The sequence below is a fragment of the Phoca vitulina genome, unplaced genomic scaffold (genome assembly GCF_004348235.1).
Source record: "Phoca vitulina isolate PV1807 unplaced genomic scaffold, GSC_HSeal_1.0 scaffold5, whole genome shotgun sequence".
Classification (NCBI taxonomy): domain Eukaryota; kingdom Metazoa; phylum Chordata; class Mammalia; order Carnivora; family Phocidae; genus Phoca; species Phoca vitulina.
In genome coordinates this window covers 12,122,712-12,138,322 of record NW_022589708.1, presented here as the reverse complement: position 1 = coordinate 12,138,322, position 15,611 = coordinate 12,122,712, and the positions used below count along the sequence as shown (strand labels likewise).

Below are 15,611 nucleotides of genomic sequence, written 5' to 3'. Positions count from 1 at the left end.
CCTCCTTTTGTATTTATAATTTTGAGTTATCTTTTTAGACAAGGCCCCCCACGTTCTAAGCTTCATCACTCACAAAACCTGGATCTGCTCTGGTGGGGCCAGAGACACCCCAGAGATGTGGATCAACTCGAAGGCGGTACGGTACCGTGGTTAAGAAAGCTGAGCGGCACAGTTGTAGGGGGCTGTTCCCAGGCTCCGTCAAGTGCATGCATGTAAAATGCCTGATAGAGCCTGGAAAACTGTAAGCACATGATAAATATAGCTGTTGTTATTACTATTACAAGCATTATTATTATTAAATGTGTCGCTTGCATGACAGTGATTTTTTTTTTTTGGTGGGGGAGGGGAGTGGTGAATGTTACACATACATTCAATTTTACCAATCTGTTTACAAAAACTTTCCTGTACTCTCCAAGAACATATAAAATAAAACAGACAACAATGGTAGGGGCATGCACAAAGAAGGGAACACAAAAGGCCAAACAGAGGAAACTGTATACTAACAGAGATGACACTGGAATTCAGGGACTGAGCCCAAAATAAATATAAATAGATGCTTACATTAAAAACTGAAGAGAGTATTGACGAAGTTTGTGTCAGGCAGGACAGAGAAGAACAACAGTTGGGGGGTCAGGGTGCATACAGAAGCCCTTCAGACCCACTCCCCTAGGGCATGGCCACGAGAGCAGCAGGACTGAAGATTCTAGAGGAGGCGAGAGTGAGCCCCATGCTGCGCTGCTCACAGCTGGTTATGTGGGGTGAGAGTGGAGGCAGACTCTACTGGAGAGTTTGGGAGGCCCAGCGCCCACAGACATTTTCATAACAATGATTCAAAACCTTGGCTTCCTTGCCAGAGATCCACAGGCAAGGCCTGAAGCCAGGGCCATGTGATCAGGACAGCGGGAAGAGGAGCTGCATCTGAAGGGACAACATGGGTACAGGTTAGCCCCTGATATCACGGCCCCACCAGTCCCCATCCACTGGTCGAAGCAGGGGCAGCATGGTGAACCCCGGTGATCCTGTGGCTGTCACAGGTGCCAAAAGGCATGATCCACAGTGCCCTCCCCATTAACCTCCCTTTGAGGTTCTCCAACCTCACTCCTTCCTCCACCACGTGATGCTGTGGGTCTGGCTGCCCAACATCCATGCAAATTGAAATTCCAGATCCACAGGCAAAGAGAAGCTAGGGAATCCTCTCTGTGCCAGGAAAATGAGATTCCTCTGGAATCCAGCATAGCTGGAGCACATAGGCCCACAGGTGAGTTCAATTCTGGCCAGTCACGTATGAAGCCTCAAAAACCACGGGAAGAGCTCGGCAGAAAGGCTTACTGATTTCATTGCTTTTCTCTCTGACAGGATAGCTTCCTGTGAACTTTCTAGTCATTTCTGGACTTTGTGTCTCTGGTAATTAAATGTTAACACAAGCTCAAATCCTGAATACCACTTCTTGAAATAGCAAACTGAGGAAACAGCAACTCTTGGAGCATTCTATTTTAAGAGACGAGAAATTTATTGTTTCTGCTTATAAAGAATTTAAAACTTCCTTGATTTTTCTGCATGACTATAAAAGCTACTTGATCGGCTGAGATAAAAATTCTTCATGGAACTTAGTTCATTTTCAAAATGGTGTACTTCTTGAAGTTGCCAACAGGACCCCAGCACTGTCGCTGGGGAGGGGACAATGCAGCTTGCAACAAGAAGGAAGGGTCCTCTGAAGCCAGAGTTTAATCAGGGTGGCCCAATGAGCCTTCCTGTTGCTCCTATCTTACCCACGGCTCTCACTGCATACTCCCACCCGGAATTTAAGCGGTTAAATCTAAAGGGAGAATCCTCATTTTCCTATAATTAGGGTGGGCACAGGAAATTAGCAGCTGCATCCCCTCCTCGCATGCAAATGTTATTAGCAGCTCTGTGTTCCTTCTCTCCACAGACTTTTACTGAGCCTGTCCATATGCATTGTGATGCCAAGATAACAAGGACACAGCCCCCATTCTAGAGAGCTCACAGTCCAGAGGGGAGATGGACAGACGTGTGAACGATGAGAGCAGAATGACTGACAGCAGTGGGAACCTAGAAGTGGCATCTGACCCCGCCTAGAATGAACCTGCTTCCCCCCCCCACCCCCCCAGTGAGATTACAAGCTCCACAGAAGCAAAGATTTCCATTTTATCTACTGCTCCCTCAGCATCTAGAACAAGGCTTGGCATAATGTAGGCATCCGATGAATACGTGTTGGATGAGGGATGAAACCTAACAGTGTGGGGCACTTCAGAGCCAAGTCTAAGAGAGGAACGCGTCAGCCAGGATGCAGGGGGGACTGGGGATTCCTTGCAGAGAAAATGGAGACACCAAGGAACATGTTCCCGGATGGGAACCAGACTTTGTGGGGCTGACATTTACATATCTGGAAGGGGAAGGGGTTAAAAAAAAATACAAAATTTTGAATATAAAGTTAAAGTTGCTGGAGGCCCTCCCAGGGCCCTGGAAGGAATCCTGAAACTAAAGAAAGAATCCTTAGCTTCTGGATAAATCCTCCTCTCAGCACTGTGAGTTGCGGAAGCAGCGAACAGTTCAGGATAGCTGGGGCAGAGCTGCGTAAAGGGGATGGGGTGCCAGCAGGCCAAGGGCTTAGGAAACCAGTCTCTAGGGGTGCTACAGTATCTCTGGAAATCCAGCGTGAGAGAGAAAACAACATTTATGAGAACTCCTTTCTGAAAGGGTACTCTATGTGGCTGCCAGGAGCACGTGAATAAGCTACCCGAGGTGAGCACTGGGGCTCTGCAATGGACGTGCTGGAGAAACAAAGAATGCTTAACTGTAGGACCCTGCTCTCTCTGGACAGGTGGGCCACGCTGGAGTTGGGAGAGGAATGGCTCAACAGTCCCTGCCCCGTCTCTGCCCTAGGCAACCCTCAGTCTCTCATAATGGATCACTGAGCACTACGTCAAAAATAATGATGTACTATACAGTGGCTAACTGAACAGAAAAATAACTAAATAGGAAAAAAGTAAAAAAATAAAATAATAAAATAAAATAGTAAACAACTGGGGAGTCGGGGTGGCTCAGTTGGTTGAATGTCTGACTCTTGAACTCAGCTTAGGTCTTGATCTTGGGGCTGTGAGTTCAAACCCCGAGTTGGGCTCCGTGCTGGGCACAGAGCCTACAAACAAACAAACAAACAATACATAAATAAACAGTAAACGATTTGAATGACATCTGTTTGAGGAGGTACGAGGAGGTACCAATGACTGGCTGGCCTGGGGTGCCCGCGGGTTTCTGAGCCGCCCCTGGACTACAGCCTCCACTGGAAGAGGAGGCTAGAGCGGCGAGTGTGCCCCACCGTGACGGCCCTGAGGAAGCAAAGTGGTGCAGGAAGAAGGGGGCTGAGCAGTATAGAACTAGGTCCTGTGCCATTCTCACCCTGGAAAGCAACCTCCCACTGCCTCGTCATAGACGTGCTCTTCTTCCCTCGACCCAGGACATTAAAACTTAGGAGATCAAAATACGATCACATCCCCTTCAGTAGTACATGTTCTTCTCCAGGGTGTTCATCAGTGTGTGCGGGAACAATGGCCTCAGCAGCTGTTGAGAAGCATGCTTGTTTAAAAGGAGCAGGAGGTCCGATAACATTAGAACTACGATCTGCAAACATCGGAAGCTGAGATTATCTGGTCTAGCCCTCTCATTTTACCGACAGGAAAACCCGGGAGCGTGGGATTTACGTGACTGTCCCCAGGCCTGGGGGGTGTTGCCGGCAAGCCTGGGCCTGGATCCCAGGTCTCCTGACCCCTGCTCTATGCTCTTCCCCTCTACATTTTGATTTTTGCACTTTCAATAACGGTGTGCACAAGCACGCGATACAAAAAACTGGAGGAAAAAGAGGACCTTAGCTAACCTTGCACTGCAAAGCAAGCTCAAACCTGAGCATTCCCATATGGTTAATTAACTGGCGAATGTTTAGAAGAATGCGTAGCGGACACCAAAGTCTCAGACATCTAAATAGATTTCTCACACTGAAGTGTGGTGCTATCCTCAGAGCAGGCTAAAAGAATGACACACTTGTGAATACAGTTCTTTACATTATAAACACTGATAAGATGCTGAATTCCCTTTTTATACAGCACTAAGAAAAAGCACTCAAATGAGAGGACTTCTCACTAAACGAAGATTTTATTTCATTAGGCATGTCAGCATTAGCAAAACTTGGACATTCAACATCAGTTTGATGGAAGGAAAAGAGTCTGGGTTTTGTATTTGTCAGTTTTATAAATAACTGTGGTTTTCCAAAAATTATTATCCCATTACTAAAATAAACAGAATTAAAGACTGTGAAAACTATCAAATCAAGAACTTCCAGAAAATGGTATAAGAGACATGAAACGATGCAAAGTGAGGTAATAAAGATAATACTAATTAACAAAAACCCACAGAGCTGCTTGCATTTAGTCAGCTGTGCTCAAAAGGGAGTGCAGAGAATGTTAATGAGAGAAGCCCAGACAGGGATGTAGGGGACTCCTCCACGCCCTGTGCCCAGCAGGCACACAAGACAAGAGCTGAGTGGCATGGGGATCTCGTCCTTGCAAAGATCTGAAGGTCTTCTCCCTTGACACGGGGTATGGGATAAGAGGGCAAAGGGGGGTATACAGAGGACAGAGACAGAGAGAACAGACAGAGAGCCTGGGGGGCAGGCTCAGCATGTGCCTCTCACTTACACATCCATCCCAGCTTCCAATTCTGCCTGCCATTTTTGCACAAGTATAAAGCAAAAATGAAAGCAAAAAAGAAAAAGATGCACCATGGTAACTGTATAAATAATTCTATCTTAAATCTGTACTGTTGTTGGCTGATCCTTTTCCAGCCAACAATTTTTCTTTCCAGAATTTTTCTTGAAAGTCTTAATTCTTCCTATGTCAATAAAAGCTATTTTTGGAACTCTGAAATGAAGAGGTCGAGTAATTAAGCTAAAAGGCTCTAAAAGGCCCAATATAGTCAGATTTCAAAACAGCTTTAAGCTACTTATTTGAAGATGGAAGCAGGGATGGGAGCAGGGGAGGGAATATTCATAATACATATTTGGTTCTCAGAAGAGTTTCTGCATACCTCATCACCAGAAAGGCTGTTCGGGGACCAGCTAAAGGCAGCTGTGAGGAGTCAGGATTAAAATCCTGGTCCCAAAAACATTTACCATTGTTGAAGGCAGTGACAGGCAGATGGGAGTTCATTATACCAGTCCAAGGGTTCTCAAGGTGCAGTCCCAGACCAGCAGCTTCAGCATCATCTGGAACTTGTTAGAAATGCAAATTCATCCCAGACCTACTGAATCAGATATTTTGGGGGTGGAGCCTAGTAATCTGGGTTTTTAACAAAGCCAGGTGATTCTGATGCTCAACCAAGTCTGAGAAACCCTCTACTAGTTTACTTTTGTGTATGTTCGAGAATTTCATATTTAAAAAGTATTTTCAGGAAATCCTAGCTCCAACTGCTTATTGGCTCTGTGGCCTTGGGGAAAGTTACTAAATCTCCATATCTACATCAGAAAATGGGAAAAGTAACAAGTTCTCTATCATCATCACACGGTTATTGAAAAGTTTCGACATACAGTGCCTATTCAGAGCAGGAATGAAATGGTGGTCATGGGGATCATACAAAGTTATGTCATCTGGACTCAAGAAAACTTTAGAGCCTACAACATACACATGCCTTTGCTGGATCAGACACACATTATCTCACAAAACCTCCCCCCAGATCTGTATGTATCATCAGCATTTCACAGATGAGGAAATTGAAGCTCAGAGGGGCTACATAAATTAGTGAAGGTCACACAGATGGTGACCATTGGATCTCCTGGCTCCAAGCCCAGGACCCTTCCCCCCTTTGTTCACCTAAGTCTGCAATAAGCACGATGGAACGTCAAAGTTCTAGAACAGGAAATGCCTCCCCAGTGTCTCCACTTCCCTTTGTTTGACAACTGCATAGCACCACTCCACACTGTGATGCTTCAGCCACCACATCTCCAGGGAGGACAGAAGTCTGAGGCTTTCTGCCCAATTCTGGGCATTGAACTGCCCCCGGTTCCATGATCTCACCGAGGGAGAGATAAAAGGCAGAGAGTCTTTTCATGAAAAATACTTGTTTTCAGTCTCAAGAATATTAAAAATCATACCCCAAAATACTAAATCTTCCTGAAGAGTCAGGTTTGAATGCTGGGACATATATTAATGTCACTAGGTAGTATTTAATATACTTTACCAATAAACAGTTTAAAGATCGTCTTTATGAGGAAAGCCCAACTTTACACTTAAATCATGCATTTTTCCTCCACAGTGTCACAAATACGGTACCCCATCCAATGACTCACCCCCCTCAAACAACAACTTTCTGGTTTGAGGTGTATAAGCGACAGAATACTTAAGTCTACAGATCTGCACTGTTCAATACAGTAGCCACCAGCCACGTGTGGCTATTCTGAATTCAGAAATGCTACAGGCATAAAATTCCAAAGATTTAGCAGGAATAAAAGAATATACAATGCCTTGATATTTCTATAAGGATTAAATGCTGAAATAATATTTTGGCAATAATGGGTTAAAATTACATTATTCAAATTAATTACACCTATTTCTTTTTATTTTAATTTGGCTACCAAAAATTTTTAAATTACGTATGTAGCTCATGCTGTATTTCTATTAAACAGTACTATTATAGACTGTATGAAACTTTAACATACAGTTGATTTTTTAAACTTCAAGGCAAAATAAAGGACAAACCACTTCCTGAAACCGTTACTTGGGGGGAAAAGACAGATTTTGGAAAAAATACCATCCCACATTAGAGACAAAACAGGTCTAGTCTTGGTCAAGTAAAGGAGGCAACCTGCATTGTTCAGTGTTGCTAACAGGCCCCACCTTTCCCATCTTTCCTATCTTTCTCCCCCAGGAAGAGGTATCTTCCTTGCCCTACACCTTATGGGTCTCCATTACCTTTTCCACATATAGTCATGGCATGCTGGGATTAAGGTCACACAATGATTTTTTCCAATGTACTACAACCATAGAAGGTGAATGGCTGACAAGAAGTGGTAGAGGTAACAAAAGGGTACTGGGTAAGAGGAAGAGAGAAAAGGGTTTTGACTTTGTTCACCTAAGTCTGCACTTCTGTACTCAAGTAAGTACTCACATAAAATGCTGCTTAGCATTTTAGATCAAAAATAACAGAAACACAGCAAAGTTTCAGGGTATAATACCCACATCCTATTTAGTCAAGTAGCTTCCTCTAGATGCACCCCTTTTTACTTTTGGCCATTCAACTCATTTGGGTATCGGTTGGCTAAACCTTTGAGGGGGGAGCGGAAAGACTGAGGAAGAATCCACAGACCCAGTCTCTCCTGGAGGGCCCTTTCTGCAGCCCATTCTTTGCCAATACATTCCTCAAAGAGTGACCAGGACCATGCCAAAAAGAACAAAAGAGGTGGCGGGGCGGGGGGGGGGGGGGAGCACTGATGTTATGTCAGAGATGGAATACAAAGAAAACAAAACCACTCACGGTTCCCACTGGGGCATAAGGCTCCCCCCCTCATTAGTGACGGAAGCTGGAATATAAGCCTTAGCTACAAGATAGTAGAGCTGTGTAATAACTGACTGTGCTAGAATAACGATGCCATGATGGGCCACAGGAGCATACGGCCTGTGGGAAAATGTGGGCAGAGGGTTTCAAAGGGCTTCTTGGAGGAGCTCGCATGTGAGCTGGGACTTGAAGGGCAGACAGAAATGGTCTGGCAGTGAAGCGTGCCAGGCACAGGAAGAGCTGTGCCAGGTAGGAAAGCGCCCTCAGTCAAACAATACGGGGCCCGGTCGGGATGCATTTGGGAAGGTGTGGGAGATGAGGCCAGCAAGCCAGTTCAGGGCTGGCCTCCAAGGATCAGATAAGCCATGCTTTGCCTTCTCTGCAAAGCGAAGTTATAAAAGGACTTTATCTGTGTTTGGGAACGAGCAGTCTGGCAGCATGCTGGAGCACAGCTCAGAGCAAGGGAAGATTCACTGTGGTAAGCTGACCGGGGCAGTCTAGATAACCTTTGGAGATGAGCTGTCTAGAGGGCAGTCACTACCACTATCTCCATCTGACAGAAACGCAATCTTGGCTTGGAAATGTCAAGTAGGTTTAAAAGACACAGAACCCAGGTCTCATGACTGAGCATAGGGCTCCTTGCATCACTCACTTCTGCTTCTCCCTTGGTCGTGACAACTCTCCATAGCAAGGAGATCCCAAAACAGAAGTATGGCCTGGCTCCTCTCCGAGAACTTGGCCAAACCCTCAGAGATCCACTGGTAGGTGGTACATACTCTTGTCTGGAAAGTGAGTATTAAAACTTCTAAAGCCTCAAAATGTTACTCTAAGAGAAACTTAGAACTAGCTATATCACATTACAGGGATATTTCAAACTTCTGGAAGGTTGAGGATAAACTATAATTTCCAAGCCTTCTTGGTTCTAAAATTATACTCAGAGTGATATGTCATCTGTAGGCTTGTCAGGCCTTTGTGAATCTCCTGCATTGTTCTCCCTGCTAACTCCAAATTCTGCTGCCACTTTTATTTATTTCCAGGCTGGCCAACCCATTTCACTCACCTTACTCATTACATTGGGTGGCAATCCAATATCCCCTATTTTGTAGCTCCTACAACTCAAAACCCAAAAGATTGTGAATAAACTAAACACAGAACCTGAAACTAAAACTCCAGGGTGTTGACCTGACTCCATCACAGGTTATTCTGGGATCAAAGCTAATAACCCTGAACCATGGAATTTTAGCCCCAGAAGAGAACTGAGAGATTATTTACTACATGCTTCTCATTTTACAAATGAGAAAACTAGTGAAGCCAGGGCTGGGGCAGGGGAGGGGAGGGAAGGGTAATGATCAGCAGGGATTGCAAGGCAGATCTGGGACCAAAAATATGTCTCCGGTCTCCAAAGGGATTTCTGTTAGACCGCCCAGGCCACCTGCTACCTGTGGCGTAGTTCGGGGGCCTCTTACTTCGCCACTACCTGTCTAAGAGCACATAGAGCAAATAGCAGCCTCCTCTAAACACAACAGGGACCAGTGTGCCCATGTTACTGGTTAGGGAATAAGCATTTCAGGGTTATCCTGGATCATGCTGTAAATTCATTAAAAAATAAATCTAGGGAAGAAAATAAGATGTCTCCAGACTCTGAGATATTCCATCAACCCATACTCCTATATAACCTCCTGGAAAGATGATAAAATGTGACACCCAGAGTAAGAAAGACTCCCAGTACCAATGAATCCTCTTTTGTTCGTATTCCCAACTCCTTCAGGCAGAGCCATCCCTCTGTCTATGCTACTCAACCACTGCTGTTCTGTTACTTATAAGTTGGTCTTTCTCTAAAAATTTCTAAATTTTTAAAGGGCAAGGAGTTTTTCAACCTTTCTTTTTCATCTTTATAATACTAATGCTAAGCCCAAGCAAATATGTTCATATTTGTTCATGAACTGTATGTTAAGTATCCAGGTATGGGTTTTGGAAAATCTGACTGGAAGCCAAAAATCCCTGGCTCTGCCACATACTAAAGATGTAACTTTTACCAAGTTACCTAACCTCTCTGTACTGTGTCCTCATTTGTAAAAAGGGAAACAATAATAGCACTTGCCTCCTAGAACTGTGAGAATTGAAATAATCTGTTTAACAGGCTTAAGACAGTGTCTGGCACAGAGCGAGGCACTATATAAATATTTTTGTTATTACTCCAAAAAATAAAAAGAAAGCAATTGCATTACCTTGTCAAAAAAAAAAAAAAAAACAGTGATCAGCCCTTCTGCCTCCCTGTTGATCAACGAGAGGAGAAAGCAGCACACTGGAGCTGGGTGGGTTTTCGTGTTCTATAGAAGCAAGAATCCCAGAAAGTGGCTCTGGGTTGTAACAGGTAGTGACAGGGTTGTGGAAGTCCCTTCTCTGGGACAGTTTTCCATGCCTGCAAGGTTAGTCAATTCACCCCAACTTATCTAAGCATGCACTCCCCAAAGATTCCTTCCACTGACAGCACCACAAAAATGTGTGCACCTTTGGGGGACTCATCCATGCAAACTGTTCATACGGACGGTCAGGGGCCGTTGTGCCTTCTGTAAAGCAGGACTGGGCCTGCTTTGGACGCTAAAAATTCGAGAACATGTCCTTGCTGGAACTGATGATGATTTAAGTGTTGTCTGCCTAAGTGGAAAAGAATGGATGAGATTAGCACTCACTGTGCCTAATAAATACCATGTGAGAGACCCTCATTAGCCTCAAGACCTAGCGGCTTGAGGAGAGGAAGGGTGTTAGTAAGTGTAAGTCTGGCAAATCTCAGTGCTTATAAATGTGGGTTGAATGAAAAAACAAATAAACAATCAAGGGGGAAAACCAACAAGCATAATGAAGGCTTATGGCCCTGAATAAGTAAACTTTCCTGGTTTTATCACCTGGGAATATTTCACTACAGAAAGCTTATAAGAACTTTCCTTTACCACTCAGTATTTTAAAAACAAAACAAAACAAAAACTACTTATTAAATATCACCAATGTAATTAATATCATTAATTATTTCTAAAGATATCTATAGGGATGCCAGAAAACCTGTGGGACCAAAGGGCTTTATAAGCATAATTTAATTAACTCAATCACAGTCATCTAAAGTTTTATAGGATATACACAACCACATGATCATTGCCCATAACCTTATACTTGAGGGTTTGTGTCTTAATTCACTTCTTTGTCTATTTCTAGAGCAAACAGAACTTCAGGGAGAGAAAAGGTTTTCCCAGGCAGCGCTGCTACTTGTCCCACCCGAAGCCGGGTCTCCCACCGTCACTACATTGCCACGGGTGCTACCTCTCATGGGGCCCTTTAGCTAATCATGTGTTCATTCAAAATATCAAAATCAGAACTCAGACTCAGTTTTTACCACTTGAAAATCCCACAAAAATAGCAAGGAGAAAAGGTGTCTCAAAAAAGAAACTTTTCAGGGTGCCTGGGTGGCTCAGGGGTTAAGTGTCCAACTCTTGATTTTGGCAGAGGTCATGATCTCAGGGTCATGAGATCAAGCCCCTGCCTCTGGCTAATGATCAGCAGGGAGTCTGCTTGAGACTCTCTCTCCCTTCCCCTGCCCCCGCTCACACTCACACTCACTGGCACACGTGCACACTCTCTCTCTCAAATAAAATAAATCTTTAAAAAGAAACCTTTCAAAAAATACCTTAGGAGTATATCTAACACATTAAAATTCAGCTCTTCTTTATCTTCACATCTTTCAACCTTCCAAATTCCCAAAATCAGACCTGTACTACAGTCCTCGGATGCCTCTTGAAAATAACCCAATGAAAGGGCAACACAAAGGACATCTACCCCAGCCATTTCTGACTCTGAGGCCACACCTTGTTCCTCTAAATTGCTGAGAAATAACAATTAGAATAAATTATTTCCAGGAATTTAGAGTTTGGGGGGCAAAAATAGGTATTCAAATGTAAGCAGGGTAACTAACCTGTAGACGTCAACAATATCCTGATTGTTCCCCTGTTAGTCATTCACAGCCCACAAAGTCATTTTTCAATGGGGTTGGCAGTGAGCCTGGCTGGGCATGGAGAAGTTTCGCCATGCACGGCCTCCCCTGCTTACTGTCAAAATGAGGGGTCAAGACCCACCTATGAAGGTGCCTGTAAGTTGAACTCTGCAGCCTCTGAAACTTCAGAATGTCCATACACAGACTTCTCTAAGAAACATTGGCTTTACCTAGCACAGAACAAGCAGCTGCTGCTCAGGGAGACCTTAACCGTTGTCCTGGCAGGGGAGAAAGAAACATGACTGCCAAAGAGGAGCATCAAGAGGAGACTTCTGATCAAAATTTTGGAGAACAAATACTGACTTGCATTAAGTGCTTTAAGATATATTTATAGTTACTAGTAAGTGCACTGTTAGTCATCCACAGCCCAAAGTCATTTCTCGATGACCATACATTGTACTAATTGCAAAGAACTGGAAACAAATTAAATAAACATCAAATTACAATACTGCTATAAAATTGAATACCATACAGCCATTAAGAATAATGACATAAATCTAGCTATGATGACAAAGAAAGATGTTTTTGATATGTTCTGGGAGAAAATTAATGCAGAAATCTATAGTATAGTACATTTGCCAAACACACACACCACAGTAAGTTATATTTTTATATGCACAGGAGAAAGTCTGAAAGTATATACTATACACCAGGGGCACTTGGCTGGCTCAGTCAGAAGAGCATGCAACACTTGATCTCAGGGCTGTGAGTTCAAGCCCCACGCTGGGTATAGAGATTACTTTAAAAAAATAAAAACGAAACAAAAAAAAAGTGTATACACCAAATAACTAATTTTGGACACTTTCGGACTAAAGGTAAGGGCACTTTATTTTTCCCTATTTCTACACTATATTTATTACATGCATTCATTACTTTTATGCTTTCTAAACTATGTAACATTTCCCCCGAGGACTGATTGTGTACATAACTAAAATCAGCAAAACTTGATTTTAAAATGTTACCTCTTGAATAAAGTAAGTTACTTACATTTAAATGTTACAAATGTACTCTCACCAAGTACCTGGGCTGCTGACAATAATAAGGAACAGCACTATAACAAATAGATCTCATGACTGTGCTGGCATACTTTTTAAAAATCATCTTGGAAAAAAGGCTGTATTCCAAGCAGTTTATTGAATTCTCATTTGCCGTGAGCAGCGACAATCACAAGTAAGAATATCTGCCCTGGACAGAGGCCCTGCTGAAATATCCTTGCTTCTCTTATCCATTATTAGCTCTTTTTTATCCTGCTTCCCCCAGTGGAAGAAGAGAAACACTATCAGATAAGAAAAAGCTTCTCAGTGTGTCACTGCTGCCTGCACCTTTCTCTCACAGAGATGCTGTGAGATGCTCGGAGCCAAGCTCTCCACGCCACCAGCAGCTTCTGGACCCACGAGGTGCAGCCGCAGCCGGCACAGCCTCATCCAGGACAGTGGAAAAAGAACTCCCTGTGGACCTGCCTGGGGTGAGACTGACTGAAACAAATAACTGGGACATGAGCTGCTGATGTTTTGAGCAGTAGAAAGAGAAGGAAGTTTTTGTTATTTTTTTTAAGTAATCTCTATGCCCAGCGTGGGGCTCGAATTATGACCCCGAGATCAAGAGTCACATGCTCTACAGACTGAGCAACCAGGTGCCCCGAGAAGGAAATATTTTAAAAGTCACTTGTGTGATTTAAAAAAAAAAAAGAATCACACAGCATCTTTCTATAATGTATTTAAGCCTCTGGATAAATATTTTTACACATCTGGAGAAACACTGACAAAAGACTTTTAAGAATATTCACAAGGGAACCCAAACCACACAACTTCCTCCAAGAAATCCTAAGTTACATCAGCTAGGAGCTTTAACCAGTTAAATCTACACAGCATGGAAGGGGCTCAAGCTACTCAATGGATAAATGAACTATTGTGCTAGCAGAAAGGAATCCAAGATAATGAATAACATCTCTACACAATATACCAGGGGGAAGAAAACTAAATCACTCGGATGAAAATCTGCAGTGAAAAAACCCATCATATTTACAGACTTTCTCAGTTCACAGTTAGCAATATCATTTTAAAGGCAAAACAATGTAAGGCAGTCTCACGTGTCACGGAGGAAAACAATTTAATCCAAATCCAACCCATTATAGGGAAGTTTAAGTTCAGATTATTAAAGACACTAATTGAAAATTATGTTAGTTAACCAAACACTTTATAACAGCAACTGAACCTCTATGCTTAAAAAAAAAAAAGTCACTATATAAAATCATTAAGTACTAGTTTAACAATCCCTTTAACAGATCATTTGAAAGGCTCAATTGTCCCCTCTGCAGTGCATGTTCGTGGTTTTTTGCAGTTTGCTTAAAAAATTATGTGCCTTTATTGTACTAAAGAAATTCCGAGAGAGGAGCACAACCTACTCATTGATGATAACAACACAACCATTTTTCACATTCCTCCCTTACAAAGTCTACCAGAGCCCTTTGAATTTATCCCAACTGCTATGAGCTTAGCTAATGACAAGAACGGAAACGTTTCTATCAGTTGGCTCAAAGTTTAGGTTACTTCTTACTTTGTTCAAGGCTAACCTATTAAAATGAGTGAGTGAGAACACATGTAACTTCAACAGGCATGTTCCTTAAAACGCCCCAATGTCATCTTAATTTTCACAATAACATAAATACATCATATAAAAATGTTTTCATCTTGCAAAGTACTTTGTCAATCCCACAGAAGGCGAGGGCAACGTGCCTCCCTGGGTTTGTTTGGCAACCCTGCAGCTAGGTGGGACATAACTTTGAACAATACAAAGTTGTCCTAGACAAAGCAGCCTCCTGGAAACCACATTCATCCACAAAATGCCAAATCTTTCCACCCAAAGAAAAATCAAAGTGGAACCAAAGTGAATCTACAGGAGAAGAAAGGAGAGTTCACTAGACACAGGCAGAGCAAGTTTTAAAACCAGACTGCCAGAAGACACTTTGCACGCACACACAGTGAAAGCACTTCGTGGAGAAGACCACAGAAACGCTGTGGGCGACCGCTCTCACCAGCACTGGCCCGGGGCCCTCTGCTTCCACTTCACCCTGAGCTGCATCCTTGCGTTGCTGGGGGGATTCAATCACCAGCTCCTTCTTGACACTTCTACTACTTGTCCTGCATTTATCAGCCTGCATTCTCGGCTGAAAACGCCAAGTCAGAAAGTCTGCAACTGGGACAGCTGCGAGTCCCTGGTCGTGCAAGGCACAAGCATGCCACTGGCCTGAGCAAGGAGAGGAAGCTTCCCAAGCACAAGTGGTCAGCCCGCTGGCTGGGTCCACGGAGCCGGTGGGGTGGGAGGGCATGCCAGCGAGGGCCAGCCTCCAGGGGTGTTACTACTGCTCGGAGAATGGGAGGTTCCCACACGCCAGCCAAAGGAAAACAAACCCGAACTGTACAATACACAGTGTACTGTCTCTCTGATAAAGACCAGCCTCATTGTGTCTGTTCCACATGGCGTGGGCCAAATGGAGCCGAATCAAAATAGTACAGTGTTTAAAAGAAAATCAGTCACAGTTAGACTTTCATGATTACTTCAAATCTGAAGCTCCTGGGGTTGAAGAGACAGCTAGGTTGTCTGGGTGTTCTAAAATTCCTGTAGTTTCTGGATGCTTTCCTTCATGATACAGCTAAGCACCAAATGCTTGGCTGATGGGCAAAACAGGGAAGGGCAAAGAGTGAGGGGTCCCATAGCCTGCACCTCAGGGGTGTGGGTGTAAGGAAAGAGTCCCTCCCCGCATGGCAGACCTCAGCACACGGAACTTGATTTACCTACTGTTTTATGCCAGAAAGACGAGGTCATCAAACAGTTTGATGGGATGCTACCTATCATGGTAAATGCTTTTATTAGACAGAGTATTACTTTAGATCCATCAACAGGTGTGTTGGTAATGAGCCCTGGATGAGATACTGAAAGGATCACAGTAAAAATATAAGGTAGTGTCTCTCCCTTCTGTCACTCAAACACCAGAAATCCTGGGTGT

General features: G+C 43.6%; 1 protein-coding gene across 20 annotated transcripts in view; it reads right to left on the bottom strand.

Moving 5' to 3' along the window:
* DOCK9 (dedicator of cytokinesis 9) overlaps positions 1-15,611 on the bottom strand; it is a 283,110-nt gene that overhangs the window by 165,985 nt on the left and 101,514 nt on the right. For 4 of the 20 annotated variants that reach the window (XM_032402703.1, XM_032402706.1, XM_032402704.1 and 1 more), the window contains exon 1: positions 14,640-15,021. The exons of 9 other annotated variants lie outside the window; for them this stretch is intronic. In XM_032402703.1, coding sequence (XP_032258594.1) covers positions 14,640-14,933 — 294 coding nt within the window. In that variant the 5' untranslated portion in view covers positions 14,934-15,021. Of the gene's footprint in view, positions 1-14,639; positions 15,023-15,611 lie in introns of those variants that run through there. 7 more of the 20 variants (XM_032402702.1, XM_032402701.1, XM_032402710.1 and 4 more) reach the window with 2 other exon arrangements.